At 44.4% G+C, this 27,406-nt stretch overlaps 1 protein-coding gene across 8 annotated transcripts; it reads right to left on the bottom strand.

The window, feature by feature from the left end:
- On the bottom strand, window positions 1-25,205 carry LOC125746558 (AP2-associated protein kinase 1-like). Of its 8 annotated transcripts, XM_049020659.1 has the most exons (22): window positions 24,595-25,205; window positions 23,847-24,049; window positions 19,393-19,511; window positions 19,068-19,176; window positions 18,447-18,589; window positions 18,117-18,238; window positions 17,751-17,832; window positions 17,463-17,595; window positions 17,046-17,149; window positions 16,520-16,599; window positions 16,220-16,368; window positions 15,909-16,069; window positions 14,693-15,004; window positions 13,025-13,200; window positions 12,338-12,558; window positions 12,082-12,180; window positions 11,513-11,614; window positions 9,345-9,449; window positions 9,069-9,170; window positions 8,212-8,364; window positions 7,827-7,934; window positions 1-2,373 (listed from the first exon to the last, which is right to left on the bottom strand). In XM_049020659.1, the coding sequence occupies exons 2-22, from the start codon at window positions 24,007-24,009 to the stop codon at window positions 1,691-1,693; spliced, it is 3,426 nt and encodes a 1,141-aa protein (XP_048876616.1). In that variant the 5' UTR covers window positions 24,010-24,049; window positions 24,595-25,205; the 3' UTR covers window positions 1-1,690. The 8 variants fall into 8 exon arrangements, with proteins under 8 accessions (XP_048876616.1, XP_048876617.1, XP_048876618.1 ...); XM_049020660.1 differs by having other exon boundaries at window positions 9,069-9,167; window positions 23,847-25,205; XM_049020666.1 differs by lacking the exon at window positions 1-2,373 and adding an exon at window positions 4,571-7,352 and having other exon boundaries at window positions 23,847-25,205.
- Between the last annotated feature and the right edge of the window lie 2,201 nt (window positions 25,206-27,406).

Below are 27,406 nucleotides of genomic sequence, written 5' to 3'. Positions count from 1 at the left end.
TGCCAGTTATCTCAATCTTCATGTTTATTTAGGGTTACTATTCCTCTCAATGGTACATGGCTTGTTATGACATCATTCAAAGGCAAGTGTTATGGGTAACACACATCACAGTGGCTGTAGCCATGTATGCAGGATACTTTGCACAGCATTATTATGATTATTATTATTATCATTACTAGTTGTTAGAAGGAAACATACATGATAACAAACATAAGAGAGAAAAAAAAACACAATGGAAGTCACATGTACCAAGTTAAGAAGCTGGGTCCAGCTGTAGATATACTGATGCAGACTCCTGCATATGAAGGCTTTCATTGCACGTGGATACCTGGGGAGACACGGCTGATGTGATCGTGTACTGCATCACACCCCTCAACACCAAGGGGGCACAGGGTGCTGGAGAATGGGTTGGATGGGATAAACGATTCTGCCTTTTTCCACCAGGGGGTGCACTCACAGTTACAAATGGCTTGTATTAGTGTGGCCATTTCTATTACCTTTCTAAAATACATATTTCGGTGCAGCAGACTGATCTGATCAAATGCACTGCAGCAATGCAGGTGAGTAGTGTGAGGAAGGATGCTGCACGGGTCTCTTCTGACCCTCATTAACTAAGAGCACCTAGTTGGTGAAGCCCTTTCGAAGGGAAGGCTTCACTTTACAGTCAAACTTAATGTTCAGAATTCACCAGATAGACATAAAGAGACAGCAGGGCTGCTGCCAGCAGAGTAACTGTGACAGGTGGCATGATGGAAGGAAGGGCCTGGCGGCAAGGGTGTGGAAACACACCTCCACAATGTCCTCCCATCGATAGACAGGTTTCCTCGGAGTAAATGTAAGCACAGCACTGCCAACCGACACTGGAACACATGCCACAGCGACTCACGTGTTCAGGAGGCCTGGCCTTTTACTGTTTGAGGTTCAGCTGACTGATGACACAGATTAAGTGGACGAATGACGGGAAACCACAAGTTTAGATGGAAGGACCAAACATAAGTGATAGGTGAAAGTGAGATTCACCCAGTAATTCTGAATGAATGTGCGTATCACACACAAAGACGTTAGATAGTGGCAATTCCGGCAAGGAAGTTGAGCCATGCCACCAAATACTGCTTCTGAGAGACGAGTCATTTTACTTCAGTTGTACAAAAATAGCAACAAATAATGACGACAGCAACAACAATAATTAAGAACTGTCCATATGCTGCATTGCATTGATGAAATTTGAGGACCAAGGCAATGCCATGTCCAGCAGGGGTGGCGATTTCCATTGAATGTCCAAACTGGCCATTAGTGGTGTGGCCACTTACAACTAGACCATGATATGATGTCGAGTGTAAATCGACATGCTATTTCTTGATTTGATTCCATAGTCCACAGATATTTAAAATGAGTATTGTGAGGGCTATACATTGGTTTCAGATTGAGACAGGGAGTCTGGGTGCTGAGGTAGGCCATGCGGATGGAGACCCAACAGGCTGAAACACAGAGCCACAGAACAGTGGTGTGACTGGGACTGAACTGGGCTCCAAGGTCCTGTGTATTTTTCTCCAGCCTCTAACGCAACCTCTAAAAACACTAAAGGTAAATTGTGCAAACAAGGTAGAGAGACTGCTCCACTTCTAGGTGCCGTTGGTAGACGGTGGGGGTGATTTGAGTGAAGTACCCCAAAGAGAGTCTACTGGCAGCGTCAGGGCCTAGGCTGCCGACCCCGAGAGAGGAATGGTGCCGTAACGAAAGGGTCCACCACAGGTTTGGGCTTCCCCTCTGAGGTCCAAGAGTGCAATGGGCCCACAGGTACAGAGCCCACGGCCGCCTGCCGGCCTACATTTGTCACCACACGGTAGGCCGCCACCGGCTGCTGAGGCAGAGGGACATCTAGGGGTCGAGGGTTCTTCGCTGAGGGGCCCACTGGGTGTACTGTGGCTGTGAAGGGGATCTGTACCTGGGGCTGGGACGATCGAGAGACGTGTCCTGGAGCCTGCTCTTTCCTCTTCAAAAATGGAGCCTGAAGAAAGACATCCGGCTGCTGAGAAGAGGCCTGGGACCGAGGGAAAGGGGCATTGGCAAATACATCTGTGCCATCCTCTTGCACCGCATTTGCGTAGATTGCTCCCTGACTATCAGCTGCGAGTTCTGGTAGCTGGGAGGTGAACTTAGGAGAACAGTTAGGGGGTATCTCCTGGTCAGGCTCTTCCTCTGATACACCCAGGACGGGGTTTAGGCCAAGAGCAGTCTCCTTCCCATCATGGAGACCTCGGTCATACTCCTCTTCTTCCTGCTCTTCCATCATCTCCTTCCCTTCCTCCTCCTCACTTGAGGCCACACCTGCTTTCCACCACGTTTGCGGGCCGTTGGCCTCTTTATGCAGCTCTGCAGGTCAGAAGGGAATTAAATGGGTGTGTCAGAATCATGCTCTCTGACCAATCACAGTATCCCTCTGAAAACCACATTGCTACCTGGTGCTTAGACAAACATACAGCTAAAGGCCCAGGGAGGCTGGTCACAACAGCACAGGCATGCCCATGTGCCACAAACATGGCAACTCAACAAGTGGCCATGAAGCACTCATCCTTGGTTCCATGCAAGCCAACACGATGTGAGGTTTACAGTTACAGTAGGGAAAAAATAGCAGTGGTTAAGGACACAGAGTCAACCCTGGAAGGAGGAGCCCTGTGATCAAACCCATTAGCAAAATCCTGAAATGCTTCATTCAAACAGCCAGCTATAAAACTTACAGGTTGTTTCGAATAAGACTCAGCTAAGCAACAACTTAAGTTATTCCATGATCTGACTGTAAGAAATCTTCCCAGGGGGTGGCTGAGGTAGGAACCGCACTGACATACATGCAGACGAGCTCATGTACAAAGAGATGAAAAGATAAAGACGTAAGCAATCTTACCTGGAAGGTGCAGAGAGTGGGGGGAGGGTTAGCCAGCCGCTCCAGAAGAAGTTAGCAAGCACACATGTAGACTCAGCGCACAGAGGAATAGCAAGGAAGCTTTGCAACTGAGAAAGTCAATGTGTGAACTTGGGGTGGAAGGTCAAGGTTTGTTTTTTTCTGGAAATTCTGGGATATGATGGTTAGATGATGATCTCTGAAACTTGAGTGTAGGGGATGAGCTTTGTAGGTCAGACAATTATCTACTAAGCTGTGGGGTTGCTGGGAGTATGTCCATCATTTAGGGGCTGTCAGTGTGGCCAAAAAACACATACATGAAGGTATTCATAAAATACCTTCCACAGTGTACAGAAGAGAATGAAGTACGTAAAGACCAGCAAATGAGTTTTGATTCCAGGCCAAAACTCTAGTAAGTTTGATAAGATACTGGTCTTAAGAAGGTGATTTGACATTCCTAATTTATTAAATATAAAAAGGCATATCTATAGTTCATCCATTTTTTTTTGTAGTGATTGTCTTTCTGTAAACCCAACATAACGTTTTCAAAGAATGCTAAAGCAAGAACATACAAGAGCGGATGGGGTTAGCATACTGACACTGTCATCATCTGAATAATGTTCATTTCAGATTAGTGCTGTGAGCACTTTCAGTTCAGAGCAGCAAGAGAGAGAGGCTGGTAAAGAACTTATGCATTAAAGCAGAAAATTTCAGTTGTTCTAAATGATTAATATTCTTTTAAGCATTTGATTGGCTGGGATATAGCAGGGTAAGCATTCCAAAGACCAAATCAGGCACAACCAAAGACTAAAGGGCGCTAGACAAATAAGTGACTGATATAGAAAAAAAGAGCTATTAAGAAAAGAAAACAAAAAAAAACCTCCCTGGGTAAGGTGAAGACGGTACAGCCGATACTGCCACTTGGCGGTCAGGAGCACATGCACAGCTACGGCCCAGGGAGGGGGGCACAGTGCATTTTACTTGCAGGTGGGGGGGGGGGGGGGGGGGGGTGTTACTCTCCGGATTCCGGAATTGTCTATCTGAACTGAGAAAAGCATTCAAGATATTGGAGTTTAATGTGTATCTACCATGAGCACAAAGAACCAGAAGGCACTATTGGCACATGACAGAACCTGAATGAAATTTTCCAGGCACACGTAACATTCTATAACCCATCATACTATGATTTAATGACACACCCTGACTGCTTTTGAAGTTCATGACAATAAACAGGTGCTTGCATTGTCTTAAATGTCAAATTACAAAGTCTGCACATGTCTAACTGCTAATATTTTAGTGAAAATTCAATAAACGTAAAGTGACATGAAACATATATACAAGGTAACCCTCATACCAGCCTGACTGGCTAGAAGGCGTATTCCATAGTTAAATGTCCCGACTCTGGGCTTGCTAGTCGCAACAGCCACCCAGAACTCTGTCCAGCAGGTTGCTAACCTAATTATTGTTAATTATCTAATTATACCATATAATCCAAGGAACCTGACGGGACGCAAGCAGGAGGTTGGAAGCAGCAGTTACGATAAAACTAAATATGCGAGGGGTAGGGGACAGTGAGTGACAAGGAATGTGTGTCAGTTGCACTAAGGATCTTTCATACAAACACTAAAAACTCTGGAACAAAGACAATCATGATAAGAAAACCTCACCATGTTGATATGTTAACATTTTATTCCATAACCCTGTGACGTCATAAGAAATATAGAAGGTAGACATTGAATTATACATCATTACTCAAGCACAGGAACATGTTATTTCCAACCAGCTCTGAGACCTTCAGGAAAAGGACATTTGCCCCCTGAAACATTTAGATGTATATATGCATTTGTAAATGTGTATATATATAGATTTTTAAAACCAAAGAAAAGCCGAACCCTAATCATTACGGTAGTGAAGGGTATTTAGCACGGGGCTTTGCATAGGTCAACATGGATGCCTGTTAACAGCAAATGTTTGCTGCACGTGTGCAAGATTGTGCCTTTATTTCATAAATCAAAGGGCTTCAAAGTAATGTGTTGGCTCAATATGTGGATTTAAGTGAAAAGGAGAGATTTTTACATCATCCTTAATTATTTTAATGTTTAAAGGGGGTGGAAGGAGGGATTCAGCTTGGCAAAGGAAACATGCAGCAATTATTTTGTAGCGTCCTTTTGACTGAGAACCGGCTCCTGTGAAATTCACTAATGGGAGCCAAACTGGATAGGAAAGGCCCTGAAAGAAGGTGGGATTCAAAGTCTACCCTGCATAAAACCAACGCTACGAAGACCAAGACGTGGAGAGAAGGAGCAATTGAAACCAGCAAACTGTCTTTGCAATTTTGCACAGCAACTGATAATAAGATGGACAACTGGAAAAAGACACATGGAACAAAAGAGATGGCAGAGAGGGACATTGTTCAGGCTCTTAAATACAGCTCCATAAAGACAGAGATATGATAAACAGTTCTCCTTAAAACTATAATGATGACCATAATAATATATATTTATATATCAATACTCACTTCATACATTCATTCTATAGCACTCTATCAATATTCATATTTATTCTTAAGCTTTTACAGTTTTTTTTCCACTATGTACTTACACTACCGATATGAAGAGGTGACAGGAGGGTCCAGTACAGATTGTTTAACAAAGAGGTATAATACAGGATATGTGTACAGAGATAGGCTGCTCTGTCACACTGCAGATTCCAATGGGGAGAACGAACAACCAGGGCAAAAGGTGTGCCGTATATGTATATATATATATGTACACGTATATACAAATTGCGTGTGCATGTGTATGTATATACACTTGCAGATTCACGCAGCGACATGAGTGAAAGTGAAAAAATGGCAGCTAGAGGGGGGGATGGCGATATGAACATTCACACGCAGCACGCATGGAACTGAACCCAGCACTTCCAGCTCGGCACCTCCCTGTATCTAAGCGGATATGTCTGCTTCATGCTGTACCTGTGCCCTTAGCTTAAAAACAACCAACTGACAGCACCAATGTCATGTCAAGCTTTTCAAAAGGTACCATCTCACTGGAGTGTCATTAGGCCACACTCAACAGTGCCTATCGTGCAAGTGGCAATAATTTCAAAGCCTCATTAATTTGAAATGCTTTGGCCACTTCCTAAAACCAAAGGCTCTTTGTCTTTATTCCCTCTGATTAGCTACAATCTATCATTAGGAATCTCCTCTATGTGGCAGAGAAAGGCTACACAAACACAAATCTTAAACACTGGGGAAAAACGGGTACTTGTTCAAGTAAGTAGAGTTAGCGTTAGAGTTGTTGCAACAATACAAAACTGGCAAAAAGCCAGTGGGACGGAAAACTGATAAAAAGGAAAATCATAGAGAGAAAAATTTTCCATATATGCATGTGTTAGTGCGAAAGTACAGTGTAAAAATACAAAACAAGTACTGAAGCACAAAGAGTACAATCTTTGAAAAAGCAAAACAGGTGTAACATATTAAAACCAGGCTTGAAGATTATGGGTATTGAAGGAACAGAATTGGTGAGGAATTGTGGGTTGTGTAGTATTAATCAAGCACTAAACTTGCATGGTTTTAAACCGGCAAAGATTATATTTATGTGACACTAGTTACATAAAGGAGCCCCTATTACCACCAAACTGAAAAGTACTGCGGTCAGAAAGAGTGCAATACACAACAGGAGGATCTGCTACTTGACCCCTTGAAAACAAAGCAAACAGAAAATACAGAGATATAAGCGGAGATGTGCTGGAGCAATACTGCCTCTTGGGAGGTCTACAGAACAAACCACTCACAGAACAAACTAAATGAAATCCAACTCTGCCCACTGGAACTGTCAACTGCACTGCAGCAGATGTTTAAATGAAAGCCACTGATACAGGGGAAAAAGGCAAAGATCCTATGAGACCACAAAAGTGTCTATGGTGCAGTATGAAATTTTATACATACGTACAAACACACACACACACACATATATATATATATGAGAAATACGGAGAGAGAGAGAGAGAGAGAGAGAGAGAGAGAGAGAGAGAGAGAGAGAGAGAGAGAGAGAGAGAGAGAGAGAGACAGGCAGACAGACAGAGAGAAAGTTGCTGCAGGACCAATCCCTGCTAAACAGCAGGGAGAACTAGTTCAGCCAATACAGCTCATACTGCCTTCAATTTTGAAGCTAGCAATGACAGGAGATGAAGGTAGCAAGAGAGACATGGGGATGACATGGAAAGACGGAAAGCGAAATGGTAAGATAGAAATGGGGGTGGTCAAACCGAAGCAAAAATGATGTATGAGCAGTACCACCATCACCATAACTATCTGATTATTCCCAATCAGCCCTTCCCCGCCCCTACAGGTCGATGAGCTGGTCCACCAACAAGAGCGAGCGTGCAAGGCTGGGGAGGCTGGACTCAGAGCCTCCACTGTTACTGCTGTTACTGCGGGACTGAGCTCCTGAAACATGACACATTGGGATGGGGTGGAGCAGGACATGGGTGAGGCCATGGAGAAGCCAGACAAACAATGGGGAGTGTTTAAGACGGCAGAGGGAGAGAATGCGCACACGCACGTGTCAGGGCAGGGGTACGGAGTGGCCAGGGGTGAAGACGAGAGATGTAAGAGAGAGATGGAGGGAGGGGGAAAAACAAGCAGAAATTACCCCCAGTCTATAAATACTGTTCCTTACCACTCCAACAACAAAACCCTCTACATTCTACCAAATTAACTAAAATCTCATCACTCGACAATGAGGGGAGAAACTTCTCTTTTTGGAGGTGACATCAAAACTGTCATGACATTAAGCTGATAGGAATTCTTCCAGTAGAAACTGCTCCAAATAAAAGGAGACAGGGATTTTATGATGCTGCCAGTAGATCAAGACAAAATGAGCATGTTACACTTGTTGATTGGTTGGTTGGTTGTAATTACCTTGGCTGGAGTTTTTGGGCACGAGCACAGGAATGGGGTCAAACTCGTCCTCAGTGCCCTTCTCTGCACTTTCAGGGGGCTCAAAGCCAGAGATGAGGTAAGGGGAGTCTGCAAGGCGGGTGTGAAAAAGGAGAAGATAGAGAGAAAGGAGACGCCGCAGGTAGAAGAGAAAGAAGAGGAGTGGGAGTGCAAATCAGTACAGAAGAGAAAAAAAAGTAGGGGAAGAAAGAGAGATGCGCAGTGCTAAACACTGCCATCTCCGAAGTGTGGGAAAGCTCTCAGATAACGCCAGCAAGAGATTAGGGTAAAAATACATGCTGCTGCGTGTATGTGGCGTAAAGCGAGACCCTACTGACGTTTAGACTGAGGCCACGATGGGCCTTACCCGTGGGAAGCAAGGCCTGGGAGGAGCTGAACTCATCCAAGCAGGAAGTAGGGGCAATGGAGGCAGGCGGTGCAGACGCAGTGAGGCACCCTGAGGCAGGTAGGTGGGAGAGGAGAGAGCAGCCAAGCAGGGAGTCCTCCCCAGTCAGGGGGTCTGGGGGTCCCAGCAAAGAGGAGGAGAAGCAGGTGTTAAAAGGAAAATGTTAAGGCAGATCAAGAAAGGAGGTATTTCATTAGTATTAAGTGCTAAGAAAGGAGCTGAAAGAGGTGAAAACCACATTCACAGTTCTCCACCAGAAAACAAGAGGTCTAGGGATCTACTTCAACTGGACCAATACTACTCCTTCATCGGACCTGGGAAGCTTCCATAAATGCGGAAGAGAGTGTGATAGAGGTCTTCTGAGAGTTATCCTTGACTTATAACTGCTTTTGCATTTGGCAGGGTGGGAGGGAAAAATGCAAAAATCCAAACTGTGCTGTTAAAAGCCAATGACTGCACCACCAAGGGGAGATTGTGACCAAGTATTCAGTACAGCAAGATTATACTTCTGGTACAAAGCATGTCATCTGGGTCCCCAGCATTCAAATAACAACAACCTGTCATCCTGTCTTCTTTTATTTTGTCAGACACCTTGACTTTGCCTCCCAAACACACATGGCACCAAACGGCACAGCATGTGCCTCTGACTAAATTATTAGTCTCTGTGATTAATAAATTAAACAAAATGAATAAAGAGCAAAAACCCAGACTGCATGATTCTCGTGGACAGGGGGGTAGGGGGAGGAGTCCTCTTTAGCCATTTTTACACAAAGCATATATAAAATTGGGCCCCCTGGGTAAAACTAACTGGCACTGACCTGGCAACTTGGAAGGGGGGTCCTGATTGGTAGCGAGGAGCTGGGTCTGGGGGGCTTCTAGGCCAGGAATCAGGGAGACCTCACATGTCTCTGCAACACCTACTGGAGAAGAGGTAATGTAGAACAGCTTATGAGCAAAGATAAAAAAACAGATGCGAGAGGAGGAAAAAAATAAACTAGACAGATGAGACAGACAAGCGTCCCACGAGAGAGAGAGAGAGAGAGAGAGAGAGAGAGAGAGAGAGAGAGAGAGAAAGAGAGAGAGAGAGGCATTACCGTTAGTGAAGCTGTCCACAGCCCTGCCAAAGGGATCAACCAGCGGCGAAAGGTCAGGGAGCAGGAGTGTCGGCTCGGGAGATTTTAGTCCTTCAATCAACTTCTCTGCCGGGTTGGTACAGGAAGTAAAAAAGGGGAGATGTGGAAAAGCACAAAAAAAGAAAAGAGAGACACAAAGGAATAGAGGGTAAAATAAAAGATAATTGGTTTGAAAGCAAACCAAAGCAAGTGAGGGGTAAATGAAAAAGGGGGATTATGGAAAGGCAAGGAAAGAAGAAACAATGATTAGCATGGAAAACAACAAGTTAAAGAAATTACAAAAATACACAGCAAAGAGTTAGAGTGCAGTGCAAAACAGAAGGTTTCATGTTTTTATAAACAAAAGAAAATTGAGAAATTTTTCTTTTAACGTTATCAGTCATGGAGTTTGCACCACCAGAGAGTGTCAACAACCTTCAGGGAAGCTTAGGTAACAGTGCTGGCTGTGCCAGCGGAGACAATATATAGAAAGCTGACTTTACCCACAATGCATTACTCACAAGGCCAACAGCAGCAGGAATATATCCAGGGCATGTGCCTTAATTGCATACTGCAGATTGAAACAGTACAGCAAAACAGTAGTTACCGCTCACCAGACCTCTGCAGGACCACTCCAGCCCAGAAAGAGAAGGTGGCAAACAGGAGTAAGCACCCCCCTCACTGGACATACATAGGTGATGCAACCCAAGATGAGAGAAAGGCAAGCTCCATGGATGAGCCACAACCATTAGCAAGATGGGCAACGTTTACCCACAATTCCCTTCACCACATAACTGGAGTTAAACCACACGGACTGGAAAAGATAACCCACCGAATGACTCATGCTTGAGAGAAAAACCCCACGAAAGCACACAAATAGCAACCCAGGACAACCCTGATGTAGAGTTTGCCCAGCGATATACCCATCTTCCCAGAGTGCTCCCTGCTTCTGGACTGGTGGAATGCTGAGGCAGATACAGGTATGTGTGCAGGTTAGTTGACCATCAGCACACTCAACAAACAACTAAGTTAAAGCGTTCAGTGACCAGGGACCCATATGAAATGCTCTAGTTATTTGGTTTTAGAGTTACAGCAACCTCAGAAAAATTCAGACACACTCTGCTAATCACTGAGCATGTCTGCTGGAAACAATTCACTGCAGACACACACCTCATGGGAGAATGACACACACCATGCTATGCCTGTGATGACGCCCAAGCCGTAGGAGGAAGGCCGACACGGTTCAGCATCTCCAAGAGACCATGTCAGTGCCCTAAAACCATCAGGCTGCTGGCCAACAGCATGCGTGTGAGAATCCTTCCCTCAAACTCCCCTACATACTTACAGTCCTGGAAGCTGACTGGATCACATGGACATGGGGAGGGGGCTGGGGTTCCAGAACACTGCACACATGTTCCCTTGCCCAACTGACTGGGGGAAGAGAGGTCACAGGTGACTGCTGATAGCAATTCCCATAGAATAGCGCACAGTGACAACTGCACTGCCCCCTAGTGGCCCTTAGCCAACACCGCACAATGAAGACATTGAAGAAATGTGAGGACAGTGTTCAGCTCCTGACTGGAAAAGGTTTCAAGAAAAACCAAAAACAAGCAGAAGAAGAAAACACCCAAAGAAAGTCAAATGGCCAGTAGAGGATTAAATGCAAGGTAGCCCTGTTTGTGATGGAGGGCAAACCAGAAGAGAAAGAGAAAGAAAAAGAAAGAGACAGAACGGCAATGAGGAAATTCCCTTTTGGAAAAACAGGCTCTGAATCCCGAACATTGTGCTCAGCTCTGATTTCTCCATAAATGCTGAATCCAGAAAGATTTGGTTCAGCTCAGTAAGGTCTAAACTAGGTCTTCTTTTGAAATGAATGCAAATCACTGTAAAAGGGAGACTAAAACCACACTCAGAAACCACAGAATTAACAGTGTCTCTTCGGAGGGAACGTTAAGGACAACACAATGTTTCCAGCCAGTTACCAACAAAACTTTGAACCAAGTCCAGTAACCCAATCAGAAAAAAGGGTATTTACATCATCTCATGAAAATGCTGCATGTGACTCGAAATGAGGAAAAGAGAAGAATGTGTAAGTTTGTGTGAGTCTGTGTGTTCTTTGTGCAACTAAGGATGACGCGACGGGATTTTACCTGAGGCATCGTTCAGTGCGAGTGGAGCAAACATTCCCGGCAAATTCAGCAATCCTGCCCCCTGATCCACATTCGTGCTCACAGAGTCCAGCGGCCGCTCAGCTGGGGGGTAGAGGGGAGAAGAGGGACACGGTGCAGTGAGTGACTCTGAAAGCAGACTAGAGCTGCAGTACAGGGAGCTTTAATATCCGGCCCACCACACCGAGTCTGACTGATGGTGTAACTGGGATGTAGAGATGATCAGAAAAAAAGATAGAAAAGGAGATAATAGAGAGAGAGAGAGAGAGAGAGAGAGAGAGATGTTCATCAGCCAGCATTCAAGAGGCAGAGGAAGACTGCATCAAAACGCAGGCATCCATCCATCCATCATCTCAGTAAGCCTGGACCCTAGGCAGACTATCGCATACTGTGTGAATTTTAATGAAGACAGTTCAGACAACAGACAGTGAATTAAACCCAGAGCATCTAAATGTAGCCTGCAAGAAGAAAAGAGTGCCACCACGCACAATGAGCTGAAGGTGGCGATCAGGGCGAGGCTGCATTAAGGACTCCCTGATAGTGGGGCCTACCTGTGGTCAGAGGGGAGCAGGGTGGCAGAGCCGATGCAGCAGGCTGCAGAGCTGGGGTCAGGTTCTCTGTGGGGACACTGGATCCCTCAGCAGGTTTACCTGATTAGTGCAGACACAGAGACTGGGTCAAGACTTGAACATTTAACATTTCCTTCTCCACCCGAATATCCCTGATCTACACTATGATACTGGCTCCATCATTACAGCTTCATAGTCCATGTCCATCATCACGTTCCGCCCAGGGCGGCTTCCTCACCATCCGACAGCTTAGCAAAGTCCTTGTTCAGCAACTCCTCAGCGGTGAGTTTGGAGAAGTTGTCGTCACCAAAGGGGTTCCAGGTGGACGGCTCTGGGGGGCTGTCGGTGGCGGGAGTGGGAGCGGCAGCAGGGGTACTGGGTGGGGCGCTGGGCTCCGTGGGCTGATACACGCTCTGCTGGGAGGAATGTGGGGAGCTGGAAGGTGTGGTGCTCGCTGACCTGAGGCAATGACACCAAACCCACATGGGTAATACTGTACAAGCAGACACAAGGCAAACATTTAAAGAGAAGCAATATACAGACTCTCCCTGGGTTACCATGGTCCGACTTACGATATTTTCACAATGGGTAAATATTTTGCACGTACACTACATTATTCAATAAATTACATGAGATATTCAACATTTTATTATAAAACAGTCTGATTTTGACCAACTGTAGGCTTATGTAAGTGTTCCAAGCGTGTTTTTAAGGTAGGCTAGGCTATGATGTTTCTTAGGTTATGCGTACTGTATTAAAATACATTTTTGCCTTAAGATATTTCCACCTTACGATAGATGTTTTGGAACACAACCCCCTTGTAACCTGGGGAGAGGCTGTACTAGCACTGAGTTTTAGCTGCTATCTTGTACTAATACTGTAAAGATGAAGCTGTAACACCCCCCAACCCCCCTCCCCCCCTTACTTGGACTTGCTGAGACTGGCTTCCGCTGCAGCCGCCTGCAGCAGCTGGGTGGACTGGCTGACGGGCACTCCGAACGCGGCACTGTGTGTGACATCGCTCAGGATGCGCCGATGGCCGCCGCGCGACACGGGCTTGGGGGACGACGGCGGGGTCAGCGAGCCCGGCTTGGGGTTAGCCTTGCGTAAACAGAGGGAGGAGGGGTCGTGAAAGAGATGAGGAACCAGGCAGGAACCATGAGGGAAAGAGTGCATGGATACTGAGTGAGGGAACGAGTGCATCACAGAGCAAGGGAACAAGTGAATGAAGTAATGAATAAGAAACTGAAGCCACGAGTAAAATTTCAAAAGAAAATAAACTGGAAAAAGAATGAGCAACTGTTATGGTTAATGACAATATGAGAATAAGCAAGCTAGCACAATTACTGAAAACAGTAAACAGATTTATATCACATTTCTAAGTGCTGTAGGATACACAATTAAAAATGAATGCACAATTAGAACCAATGGGAACAGTAATTTAACCACCAAATGACCACTAACCCACAGGACAACCACAGAGGATGCAGGTGGCAGACTGGGCCACGATGACGAGCAGCATGGTTTTGGCCTGCACGATGGTGTGATACCCTCCCCAACACCAGTGGAGAAGTCATCAATGTTGATGAATGAGCTTTGAAAGACACCATGGACTCCACCCAACCCCACAGCAATTCAACTTTATTTAAAATAAAGTTGCAGACAATGACATCTAGAATTCTACAGCCAAGTTTACAGGCAACTTAAAAGTTGTACATTTAAAGTTAGCAGTCGAATTTGCAGCAAACAAAAAAAAAATCACTAAGGAGACCATGTAACCGTTGAAGCAAAGACACGTCACATGCTGGCCCTTCACTGAGGACAATGCTTTTACTCCAGGTAGAGAAGTCCAAGGTATCCCTTCAAAGACCCATGACACAAGGTGGAACCCCACTCTTGTTACAGCTGACTCCTCCATCCTGACATCAATTGGAAATGCAGGAAGAGCATCAAGACCCATTTCCTTTCATTTCAGCGATTTTAAATACTGACATAATACGGAATGTCATCTCAGGAAGACTGACCCTATACACCCAAACCCAACGTAAGGTAGCTAACCTGCATCATCTTAAAGGGGAATTCTCTGAAAAATTATGCTGGGCTCGGACTGCTCAGACAATATTTAAGCCATCCGAAGTGAAGAGGGTGGAAAAAACAAATTAGAAAATTATGGGAAATCTGATCATTCCTAGTAATTATACTGGAAAAGTTCAGTAATTCAGTACCTAAAACTCAGATTCCTGCACATCTTTGCACAGTGAAAAGGTGACAAGAAGTGATCAGAATGCTGATCTGGTACTGGATGAAATTGCTAAATTTATCAGGTACATGTTCCTCCTTGACTTGCAGGAATGGCAGTCTACAACCTAATCAAATCTCATTCGAGTCCCCCTTTAAACTGCTAGATAAATCCCTGGATCAGCCATTTACCCAACTAATGTTGAGCATCTTGCTGTTCAGGGAAAAACTTGCTAAGCAAACGGGGTTTGTCAGCCATGACTAAGTGAGTGGTCCCAACTTGGCAAAACATCATAGAGTTAGGTCCCACTTCTCCCCAGATCGGGGGGAAGGGACCACACCCACAAGGCTTTACCATCTGCTCTGGCGCAGACACAGGTTCAGATGTGGGATCTGACACAGGTGGCGAAGCAGGTGCTGGAACAGGTACTGGTGCTGGTGCTGGTACTGGTACAGGTGCTGGTGCAGGTGGAGGGGCCGCTGGGGCCACAGTGGGCTGGGCGGCAGCGGCCGCCTGCTTCTGACGGGAGCCTCGGGGTGGGGCTCTAGGCGGAGCCTGGCTGGGCTGTGGCTGTTTCTGTGGAGCAGCCGTGGCTGCGCAGACCGTCTGCTGAGGTTCCACTCGTGTTTGCGCAGCTCCCTGGATGGGCTGAGGCTGCTGCGGCTGCTGTATGTGCGTTTGTGTGAAAAGAGCGCAATCAACTATGATAGGCAACAGGGGCCATAGCGGATGAGGAACTGGGCCAAAACGTCAGGTGCCCTTGCCCCGGAAGACACTCTTGCTGTAGAATGCCATATGCACCAAGGGCAGGGCCAAATTTGGATGTCACTACCAAAATTTCTTTGAAAAAACCCAAAATGATGGATTGGACTTGGCACAAAAACATGTAGCCATATTATACATTTGGCCAATACACTCTAAAACTAACTCATCAGCCGTGCCATTTTGAAAGAGGTACGACCCAAGAAGCACCTATACAATGATATCAATCTAGCTATTGTTACCCATTCTGTAACCCTGTGCAATAAAAAAAAATAATCACACCACATAATTTCTAATCAGTATAACTGGCTCAAATGAAGCTGTGTTACTGTAGATACCCATCTGTTTCCTTCTCTTTGACCTGTTGATTTCCTGATTGTTCCTTCGATATTCACATAACCTTTTGCCTTTGATTTCCTTTGCCAATTAAACAGGAACACAAATAGAATACGAGGAACTTGAGCCACAGCAAGAACTAATTATGCTTGTCGTTTTGACATTCAGTCTTAAGGCCATTACAAAACCAGGTCAGCTCTGAATGGGGAAAAAGCCTTTGGCTGTTTGAACATCACAATATGGACAAAGAATGCGAGACTGAGTAGTTTACCCAATTCTGCCATGGCATTTTCCAGTTCATCTAGAGGATGTTTGTTACTTTTTCAAAAATCAGTGCCTTCTACAGGGTTGGAGAGGAATTGTCCAACCAAACACCTGCTAAAATAATACCACACCTACACTTAACTCTCTCACTTACAGTCCAGTGAGCTGCTATACAGTCCTGTTATTGGACCAGCAATGACCAGCATACCTGTTGAACGGGCTGTGAAGGGGTGAAAAAAGCTGCCGCCTGGGGCTGTGGAGCAGCTCTGGGGGTGGTGGGTGTGGTCTTGGGTTGAGTGGGCGTGATCTGGATTTGCACCTTTTGTGATTGGACATTAGCTGCTGATTGGGCGGGGCTTAAACTCACACCTGTAGAACACAAAACATTTTTTTTCTTTTTTTACATTCATTTCTAAACGGTTTTTTGCAAAATTCATAGCTCAGAGATTAAAATACTAATGTAATTTAAGAAGGTTTGAGATTACCATAAACAATACAATTCAGAGATCAGTTACCTACCAATTGGTCCAGGTGTGGCAGTAGGCCTTTTGCGGGGTGTTAGGGCAGCCTGGATGGGCAGGATTCCTGTGCCAGGCTGGGGTTGACCAGCTTTGGGGCGCTGCCGGGGGGTGATTGAGGTCTCAGTGGTGGGAATGGGGTCTGTCAGTCTGTAGCACAGGGCCAAAGCAGTCATGAACCCCAAAGGTATGTGCTGAAGTCTGAGACACACACAGGTATGCAGACACACATACATACATTCGCACAGACACAAGCCACAGCCCCACAGAACAGCATCAGGGCATGCAGGCAGACAGGCACCTGGCCTTGCTCTGGCTCTTCTTGGCTGAGGCCTCACTGGCTCTGATAGGCTCTGGAAGTTTCGCCGGAATGGGAGAATTCTGGGGTGGTAAATGGGGAAGGTGAGACTTACTGCTACCCATCTCTCCCCAAACACAGTACTGTCAGGTCCCCTCATACACGCACTTCTGAACTGCAAGCTCTCTGAAATTCTGAAAAAGAAGAAGCTAAACACAGACACGCTCACTCACCCTACTCTGGAAGTTAAACAGTCTATGGATTTAAAATTAAGATTAATTTATTCACCCAAGGGGGGAATTCTGGTGCACAGAGTACTCAGAATATAAGGCACAGATGAAAATGCACATAGTGCAAAAATTTTGCATATGCAGTATTTTGACTGCATTACTGCTGCAATGAATGCTCACTAGGTCAGTAGTAATCCTGCCACAAAATTGTGCTACTGAATAATAATAATAATAATAATACAGTTTCAAACCCCAGAGGGAAGAATGAAACTGCACCACAGAGCTGGATTGACACATACCTGGATGTTCTGGACAGGACATTCCCTCTGGGCCAGGCGGAAAGCGAAGTAGGACACCTGATAGACGTCTGGCCTCTTCTCAGGATCAGGCTCCAACATGTACCCTAGATGTGATATTGCCATAATGAGAGACAGCATTTATGATGAACAGGAAGACAGATGACATGGAGGTGGCTGGTGCACCAGTCAGAGGGTAACATGGTGTTTAGGGACTGACTAACAACCTGACAGCTGTTTCCAGACCCACTGGAAAACCTGGTATCAGACACTTAAAAAAAGTAAAAAGTAAAAAGCTAAATTAACTCATCACCTAAGCAACATACTATTAACGACAACAAATTACAGCTTCTCCGATATGCAAGAGCTATTTTCGCACAGAGAGATGACAGACGTGTAGGAAGACGACAGCATGCTCACGGATGAGGCAGTGCAGGTCCTGCGAGTAGCGGGAGTTGTCTGGGATGGTGAAGCTGCCGTCTGAGATGGCCACCTGGCTCTCACCAAAGGGCAGGGTAAAGAAGCACAGCTTGTACAGGAGGCAGCCCATAGCCTACAAGACATTTCCAGATTATTACGAAGCTCTGTCATCTACAACTTCAGAGACTTAAAAAAAAAAAAAAAAAAAAAAAACAATGTGTTATTGTTTTCATGAACAGGCCACAAACCACTGTTTCCGGATGAAAGTACAGCCTGACCCATGCTTACCCAGATGTCTGCTTTGGTTGTGATGACCTTGCCACTGTAGAGGTTAACCATTTCCGGGGCACGGTAAGATAAAGTCGTGTACCTGGGGAGGAGGTGGGACAAGAAGAGAGCACACTCCAGATATGCTTCGAGCATTCCAGGTGAATCACAACTATAGTGAAGTTAAAACCAGAAAAGGCTCATGGTCAGGAATATTATTCTTTGTGACATTTGCTGTGACATGTACAGACCTTCAGTAGCCAAAGACAAACTTTCATCAGATAGTTAGGATGTGTACTAAAACAACGGGTTACATGAGTACCTTCTTCATCGCAAAGATTTACCTATTTTGAATTATGACAATAAAATTGCACAAGACAAACTCACTTCTTGATTTCTTCCTCAACTGAGGTCACGCCCTCACTCTGAGGGTTCTGGAACCTATCGGTCGCACTGCCAAAGTCACACAGCACATAGTGTCCCATGTCATGGAGTAGGATGTTCTCTACCTGCAGCAACAGCAAGACATGGGCTAAGCTGGGATCACCAGAGACACACTTTGCACTGACGATATGTGCTTAATGCTCTGTCACTGAGTGTTCAGAGCCTCACACTACAAACTGGCAGCACTCGGTCACCCAGAGGTCAGACATGGAATAGAGTGGAAAAGTTGCACGTGGGAGAAAGTATGTGTTTGGACAGAAAAACAGGCCACACCTTGAGATCTCGGTGGATGATGGGCGTCTTACAGTGGTGCAGCTGGGCCACAGCCTCGCACGTATCACAGAAGATCTGCAGCACTTCGGCTTCCGTGAAGCCTGTCTGAAGCCGCTGGTTCATCAGGTTTACCACCTGACCCCCTGTGGTACGCATGACAGCAGAGCACGTGACGGCTGGTCAAACCATGGCACAAATGAACCAATAAAAGTGCATGTGCACAAGCACACATGAGCAATCACAATCTGAGTAGGTGAGGTCCAATGACCTCAGCAGCCCAATGGGCACCCACATGCCTTATGATGGAGAACACATGCAGACCAGCTTCAGTGTTATTGATGCATTATTCAGGATAAGTGTACAGGGTGGGCAACAGAGTTTTGAATGCATTATTTACTGAGCTACATCCATCTGGATAGAGAACACAAACAGCCTTTACTTTCCATTCCACTTAGGGCGAGAAGAGGCAGAAAGAATGGTTTGGAAGACTGAGAAAAAAAATGAAGAGAGATGAAATAGAAAAATGTTGGGGGAAAAAAACGCTTAAAAAGGAAATTTCACTGAAGAGGAGTCTGACACTGACCCGGACAAACATGCACATGAAAGGACACACATACTCACCACGACAGAAGTCCATGAGGATGAGGACCTCCCATACATCTCCGGCTCCCACTGCTGTGATGCAGGAGTCCAGGAAGCCCACGATGTTCTTGTGACCAGCCAGGTCCCGCTGCACATCAGTACATGAAGATGCAACAAATGCATGCAAACAGAGGTACAACACATGCACCCAGAAATAAGCTTTTTAAGCTCTGGAGGTCAGGTGGGAAGCAAATGGTTACTGTGCTTCGGTGATAGACAGACAGTACGCGCACTCTATGTCTATGTAGGTAAGACACTGACTCTACTGTTACCAAGAGTGCACTTTCCAAACCAACCAACTCACCATGATCTGGATTTCACGCTGACACACACGCAGGTCATGCTCATTGTTGACGTACATCCTCTTGAGGGCACAGCGAATGCCCTGGTGAGTGCGCACCAGGAACACGATGGCGAAACCCCCTGTCACCAGACAACACCACTCAATCCTCTATCACCAATTCATTCATTATCATAACCATCATCATCACAAGCATTTTAAATGGTACATTTAACCAAAATTACAGTTTTACCCATCTATATAACTCTATATTTTACTGGAACAATACAGATTTAATACCTTTTAAGTTTGTGCCCCTTACAAACACCATGGCAATGACCTCACCAAGAAGGGAATACATCTGGAAATTAAACATCCATACAGCAAACACCGCCTCCGGCTGTCATAATATGTCTTTGAGATTTAAAAACAAGCATAACCTGATTGCTAACAGACAGTCATTTTCTGTTTGGCGCAATTTTTCTGTTTGGCGCAATTTTTCTGTTTGATCTTAAAGAGCATACAGTACAGAATGTGTTCCCTGTGTTGAGATACTGTCGTGCAGACAATCAGGACAGGGTGATGCTCCTATAATCTGCCTACAGCTGGCTGTGATGTGCCTCACCCCCACATTACCCCCTCCTGGTGCTTAAGCAAAACTACATTGAGATCAGCCAAGCCCCAGGTCATCTCCCAGGCAACTAGAAGGAAGACTGACGTACATAACATCAATTTCCCAGCATGTCTCTTCTTCTTCTCCCTCTCTCTCTCACTCACACACACTTATCCTAAAGAAGTCATAATAGACCAGCCTGCTCAAATCTAGATGCCTCCATCCTACTGCAGTCTTGTGCAGGATCATGTGAGAGCTAAATGGCCTTGTTCAAGCCAAATCAAGAGAGTTCAGATCCACCCTCTCACTATCAGCTGTTGAAACATGCACGTGTAATAGTACATCTTGACAGGCATTGCTGCCGCTTCCTGGTTTGTGCTATAACTTCTTAGCCATGAATCAAGGAGCATCCCTTTGCATTCTGTTTTAAGGCCTGTGTATTTGGGCACTCTCAGCATGCCTTTAGAGCTGCATCCACCATACAAAACGAAACTCTATGGTTTAAAGTATCCATGTTATGACAACTGTAGTCATCAAACAGGCAGCAACATCAGGCAGTTCTGAAAAGGTTTGGAAAACATGAGCATGGCAAGTGCAGTATTTAATCAACTGCCAGGGCCACCTCAAAAGGTCATGGATTCAAATCCTTATAAAATGTCAAAATAACTGACTATACTTAAGCAAAATCATAACTGGGGAAACTAACGGTAAATTAAAGGTACAACTGTAGGCAATGGAAGTGACTAAGAAAATAAACAACATAATGTAAAGATGCCAGCATATAATCCAAACACTCCGTGCGCAACAACAGATGGTCTATTCAGCCTTGGTTACCAACAGCTCAGGAAGATGCTGGTGAAGGCCACAGAACAGCAAATCAAAACCTACTTGTTACTTTTCAAAAACACTCAAGTTGGCCAGCTTTGGAAAGACATGAATGAAGTCTTTCTCCATTTAAAAATCCTTCACCCCCCCCAGAATAATCAATGCACTGAATGAATGAGAGAGCTGTGTTTAGCTGAGGAAGGAGAGGAAGGATGAACTATGACAAGTGGTAACACTAACTATAAGTGACTTGAGATAACTAATTAAAAGTACTAAAGAAACACACAAAACCTTTAAAAAGCACACACAAAATGCCTGGTAAACCTATATTTGCATTGTTCATTTATTTAATTAACACGTTAATTTTGTCTTTTGGCAAAAAAAAAAAAAAAAAATACTGTCCCCATATGCAACAGGACAATGAATGCATTCTGAATACTACATACAACACTGATGAATATAACTCAATATGGTCAAAAACTAAAAAGACATCGATACTTTCAGTTAAATAATGACAGCCAAGCATCAGCACAAATTCAATAAAGCCACCTTGTTGAATCAAAAAGTTCATTGCCTCTTCTACTTAAAAGCACCTTACAAATGAACTGTGTTCACGCACAAATCACTTCCAGTCCAGATACTGTAGTGTGGTATAACACGATATTTCCATTCCCATTCAACCATTAATGACTCTTATATTACATATGATCATGTGTATGATCATGGAGTAGGCCTGTCTTGATTTTGGTTGTTTCAGTATTTTATATTTGTTTTATACTGTTCATTGCATTGACTCATCTCTCCTTCCATTGGTAGGGTATTTATGTCTTTTGCGTTTTACTTTTTCAGTTTTTTGCTTAGTTAATGAATTAAACGTGGTGTTATTTTAGTTATATTCCATGTCTGGAGGTGCTTGTCCATCTCATGTAGGTTATGAATAACCACTATAAATAAAACTTACAGCAACTACACACACAGTGGTCACAGAACGTCTTGGGATGATTGCTTAATTCAGCAAAAACATAATGAGAGGGCTCCTTATCTCATAAAAAATGCTTCTTGCTAATAACGTCTCTTTATTTCAGGGTTTTCCGTGATTACAAATATATTCATGAAAGCTTAACATAAATTGATTTTATCAGCCAACTGATATATTTCTCAAACCCTGCTAATGACCAAAGGATTCACATACACTCAAACCATTGTTTCCCCATCACTAACATGTCACATGTTTCTTTTACCTTACTCCTATTATATATTCATGCATCCACCAAATTTTCCGGTATATGATAAACTGGTAGTAAGAACTGCCCCATCCAGCATTTCTTTAGGTGACAGAAACTGAGAATAGTATGAGGAAAACTTGCAGATAACCCACACAGAGCTGGGGACTTGAAACCAAAACTCAAAAAGCATGAATTGCCAAGCAATCACGCTACACGACCCATAATTCTTTTTTTCTTAAATACAAGCCGTATTAGATAACTGAGACTCGCCTCATCTACACAGAAGTATGCAGAAGAGGCAGACAGTTTCAGGGAGTGGGTCTTGGGTGTATCATCCAGAGAAAAACATAACTGACACAATGGAAGGGACCCCTGCCCAGGCAAACTTGAATAAAAGCAAACACCTTCCAGCTAGTTGTTGAGCTCCTGCACAGCCGCCAAGACTGGACTATCACTATAGCAACATCAATCAGAACACTTGAGTCCGGTCAGCAAACTGCATCTGAAGCAATCCCAGTTCATCTTGCCTGTAGAAATCTTCCTTTCTGATGACCATCAAAATAACAAATGTCAAGCAATTATGCTCCTAGACAATAACAACTGTCAAAGTAATAAATAAGTCACCAAAAAACACCCCATAATACTGTGTGGACAAAAAAACTGCGTAATAAAAAGAAAAGAATGGTATTAAGCCGAGTAGTACTATACAAAACATTGTAGAAAAACACGGACCACTTGGAAGGCACATAGGCACCAGACCATCACGACAACCAAAATAAGCAAGAGGCAGGTGACAAGAACAAGGTAAAGATTCTGACATTTAACAAGACATGGGGGAGGTTAGACAAGTCCAAGTATAAAAATTTGTATTCCTCTGTACTTAAGCAGGGAACCTTACAGGTTTTATTGAATATCTGGCTATAATCTTAAAAAAAAAAAAAAAAAAGGCTTTGACAACTGGCCTATACTTGTACACACAAAACTCAGACCTTCTGCCTTTTGTAACATGGTGGAATGATCACATAACTTCAATCTGACTTCAGTATATGATTCACATACACTGCCACATTTAGAGCTCCAAGATGTCTGCCCCTTAGCCCCAATCTGCAACAGCAGTGGTGGGGGAGGTATTAGAGCTCAGACACACACCCAGTCCCCCAGGAAGCAGGGGTGGATGCTGGCAGGAGTCCTGGTGCACCCATCAAAGTCCCAGATAAGAAACAGGGGTGCTTCAGAGCCACACCCCACCGAATTTGAAATTTGAGTCACAAAAGCTCACAGGCAGGGGGTGTGCACGTGCACATCTGCAAACCAGAGCCAGTTACAGAACAAACAGCTGTACAGATGTGGGCGGACATAAAACCATCATGGTATGCTTTACGGAATTGGGAATGTGGGCCCTAGGATTTCAACCCTATCTTTTACAAGTTTTGTGGATTAATCCATTATTTTATAATGTATTGTATATATTGTATGTCTTTAGCCACTGACACTAGATCAGGACAGGTTTTGGCCTCAAAACAGTTAAGATTGCTTTATCTATAACAATCAATGAAACACATTAATGGTTGCCAAGACAGGAAACATTCTAGACGGTTGACCAGTCAGGAGAGTCAGGATACACAATGATCACATTGGAGGCATAGAAATCTAACGCATAGTATAATTCAGTGTCATGTGCACCTTACTAACGATTGAATTAGATTAAATATAGACATTTTTCTAGAGTTCAATTTGACCTTTGATATTTATTACCATTTGTATCGTTGGAAAAGGCTTTCAGAGGGAAAAAAACTGCATTCCTGGTGACTCACCTTCGGCCAGCGTTTCATCCACGGTGACTTGATAGCGGCCGATCGTGAACGCGCGTCCAATGAAGCTGGCGCCGGCGCCGCTGGATCCTCCGCCTCCGCCGCCACCCCCTGAGCCAGGTCCAGAGCTCACCAGCTCCCGGCGAGAATCGAAGAACTTCTTCATTGTTCCGACCCGATGGAGATGATGGCGGTGTGTGGCAAATCTTCGATTAACAAGGAAATACAGATTAATTCCAGGGAGCTGGTCTGGCCCTCAGCTTTAGCCTAACTGAACTGCTCCAAGTGCCCAAACTCCAGCAATGATCTGGTTACGTAGACGGTCGGGCTAACTACCTAGCATGCTATAGTGCTGTCACACTGAAATAATCCCGATAAATATGAAGTGTAATTCCAGACTATCCGCTACCCGTCCTAATAATCAAGCAGCTAATTGGCTAGCCTGCAAACTTGGTCCCATACACCCGAATACAGCTATTCGTCATAGTGAAGTGTTCAAGGTTACACTGGCCGGCTAGTGTTCAAAATAAAGACTCCCGCGGCTAACCGGTTACCGCTATGTTGTGCGGTACCGTGACCAACTATCTGTTAGCCAGGAACCGAATTTAAAGATGCAAATCCGTGATCCAAGGTATAATGCTACGCGTTTAACTGCCGGAGGTTACCGCATTCACCAAATTACAGTCCAGTCAGCTATTCGAGACAACGGCTGTCAGAACAGCATTGGCTACCCGTGTGGGGATGCGTTTACCTTTAGCCTTCAGCAGACTAGCAAATTAAACGTTTAAGCCAAACGCCTCCATCGGCGGCGCCTCACGAAACGAAGGAGGGGGTGAAGATAGCTGCCGTTAGCCAGTTAGCGGAGCTACTCTCACAGATCTGGCGGAGGACGCGGAGCCGGCGCCGCTACGCCCTCGCGACACGGCTGCCAAGCAACGACGGCCGACCGTTAGATGCCAGTTAGCCAGTCAAGCTAACTAGCTAGTCCTTTTCTAAACAGAACTGTATCCATCGAGCTAATTAGACTTTAGGCAGACTCCCGTTTTAAGTTATCCGTTTCTAAGTCTTCTGAATAATTCCCTTAGTGTTCCGTCAAATATATTAACCTAACTCGCGTATTAATACTGTCCGAGGAAAAAAAATAAAACGGAGAGTTCGCCGCCCATTCCGTAAAGATTAAACGTTTAGTTATTTAAAATAAACGGCGAGCTTCTCGGTCCTACATCAGGAAATGCATAACAGGAAATGGGAAACTAAACCGCTCCATTCTAAGCATTTTTATCCCATGGCCACCAGCTCCCCGCCGCAGTGCCCTGCTAGTGATGTAGTTGATACGAAAATAAAAAATAATCACGATCATCTCAGTCGGTGTCCCCCCTTGCAAGTGGATCACGGGAATTGTAGTCCAGTTGTATGTGGTCTATTTTATGAAACTGGGTACAATTAAGGCGAGGAATTTTATTAAACTCTTCTGAGGGTTTCGAGAATGCGCAATGAATGTGGTGGTGTAGTGCGGTGACAAATGATAAAGCTTTATTTATCCATACAGCCGAAATGTTTACTGAAAAAATATCACTGCGGTATTTTAACGTAAAGCCCAATTATAGGTTTTGCACATATCCAAATGTCATAACTTTCTTAACAAAATGTTATTCGTTTTATGCAGTTATGTCGTGTGAGCAAAGGAAACGGTCCTTGAAGCTAAATTAGATGATTACCAAACTTTACTTGCATGACGTCAGAACACGCATAAACCCGCTATTTCTGCACTGCAATGAAACCCAAACCGAGACACGACACTATTATTGAATTCTTCTCTACTTTCTAAATAAAACTGCTACACGAATACATACCATGCCGAAAAATTGGACTACGGTATATTCTGTGGTATTTCAAAGATTATATCATCTTCATTCATTTTTGCAAATTATTCGGAATATAGTTTAATAAAGGGGGCGGCATGGTGGTGCAGTGGTTAGCACTGTTGCCTCACACCTCTGGGACCCAGGTTCGAGTCTCCACCTGGGTCACATGTGTGTGGAGTTTGCATGTTCTCCCCATGTCGTCGTGGGGTTTCCTCCGGGTACTCCGGTTTCCCCCCACAGTCCAAAGACATGCTGAGGCTAATTGGAGTTACTAAATTGCCCATAGGTGTGCATGTGTGAGTGAATGGTGTGTGAATGTGCCCTGCGATGGGCTGGCCCCCCATCCTGGGTTGTTCCCTGCCTCGTGCCCATTGCCTCCGGGATAGGCTCCGGACCCCCCGCGACCCAGTAGGATAAGCGGTTTGGAAAATGGATGGATGGATGGATAGTTTAATAAATCCTTCGATCGGTAAAAAAAACAGTGAAGATTATGTTTGACTGTATACGCCAAATAGCCTTCATATGACGCTTTAAAGGAGTATTCTAGAGGGTTGTACTTATTGTTGCCATAAGGGATGAAATATAACGGAATTGCGATGAACTGATCTGACATCGAACTCAATGTTTAGGTTGCAGTGCATACAATGTTCCTCAAGAGGCCGCTAGCATACTGCGATTAAAACGTAAACACGCGCATATATATATACATCTGATGACATGTTAAATACTCGGAGACAGGACAACGTTTGTTTAAAACACAGCTGTGTATTTGGTTTTATGGCAAATAAAGAATAATATTGATCAACAAAATTTTACTTTTTGACACATAAATCAACATAGGTGAATCTTGCATTATTTTTTGGGCTGAACTGAAATATATAACCAGCATTTCTCTACCACGCAATGATTTTTACACAAATCAAACTTTACGCTTTACATATATTTTCATAGTGGAACTGACCAAAAAGGTAGACGTACTTCACCTGAGGAATATTCGTCTTAGGGTCCCTCTTTAGGGTCCAGCAGACGTCAGCAGGCATACTGGGATTCCACTTGCCTTGATATCGATTTTCCATACGTGAAAGAGAGAGCAAGATCCTGTCTCAATATGTTCAAACATTTCACTCGTAATCTTGAGAAACACTTGTATTATTGTTACTTCCTAACAAATACCTCTTAGTATATGAGACAAATTGGTGACACTGTGTCACCCATCGTGTGTATGCATGCGATCAACTGCCTTTCCATTAGGGTATGTTCTATTTTATGCATGCCAAGATGGTTCCATCATGGGTTAGTACTCTGTGTATGTAATCAGAAGGTCATTGGTTCAAATCCTGTGATGTCACTGCTGAGCTCTAGGCATGCTGGAAGCCTGCCTACCCTGTACCTCAAAACTTGTTCTCACCTATATATATATATATATATATATATATATATATATATATGTGTGTGTGTGTGTGTGTGTGTGTCTCTGTGTCTCATGAAGAGCATGATGGCATAGCATGGAAAAGTAAAAACAACGTCCCTGCAGAGATTTTTTTTTTTAAAAAGTGTCTCTATTCCATCATCCTGACCCTGGCTGAACAACCGGGTCGATATCTTAAAAAATTGCTGCTTTATATCTTAGCAGCCTCCCTCCAGGGAACAGGGGGACCAGGGTTGATCATAAACACAGATAATGACGTCTTAAGTTGG

The sequence above is a fragment of the Brienomyrus brachyistius genome, chromosome 7 (genome assembly GCF_023856365.1).
Source record: "Brienomyrus brachyistius isolate T26 chromosome 7, BBRACH_0.4, whole genome shotgun sequence".
NCBI classification, from domain to species: domain Eukaryota; kingdom Metazoa; phylum Chordata; class Actinopteri; order Osteoglossiformes; family Mormyridae; genus Brienomyrus; species Brienomyrus brachyistius.
Note: the sequence above shows the minus strand (reverse complement) of the source record. Positions and strands in the feature narration are given on the sequence as shown.

Excerpts from the sequence above, each read along its gene's own strand:
- LOC125746558 (XM_049020659.1), bottom strand. The coding sequence starts at position 24,009 with ATGAAGAAGTTCTTCGATTCTCGCCGGGAGCTGGTGAGCTCTGGACCT. Across the intron at positions 17,596-17,750 it reads CAACCAAAGCAGACATCTGG|GCTATGGGCTGCCTCCTGTA; the intron begins GTAAGCATGGGT and ends AATGTCTTGTAG. Across the intron at positions 7,935-8,211 it reads CCAGGCCTTGCTTCCCACGG|ACTCCCCTTACCTCATCTCT; the intron begins GTAAGGCCCATC and ends CCCGCCTTGCAG.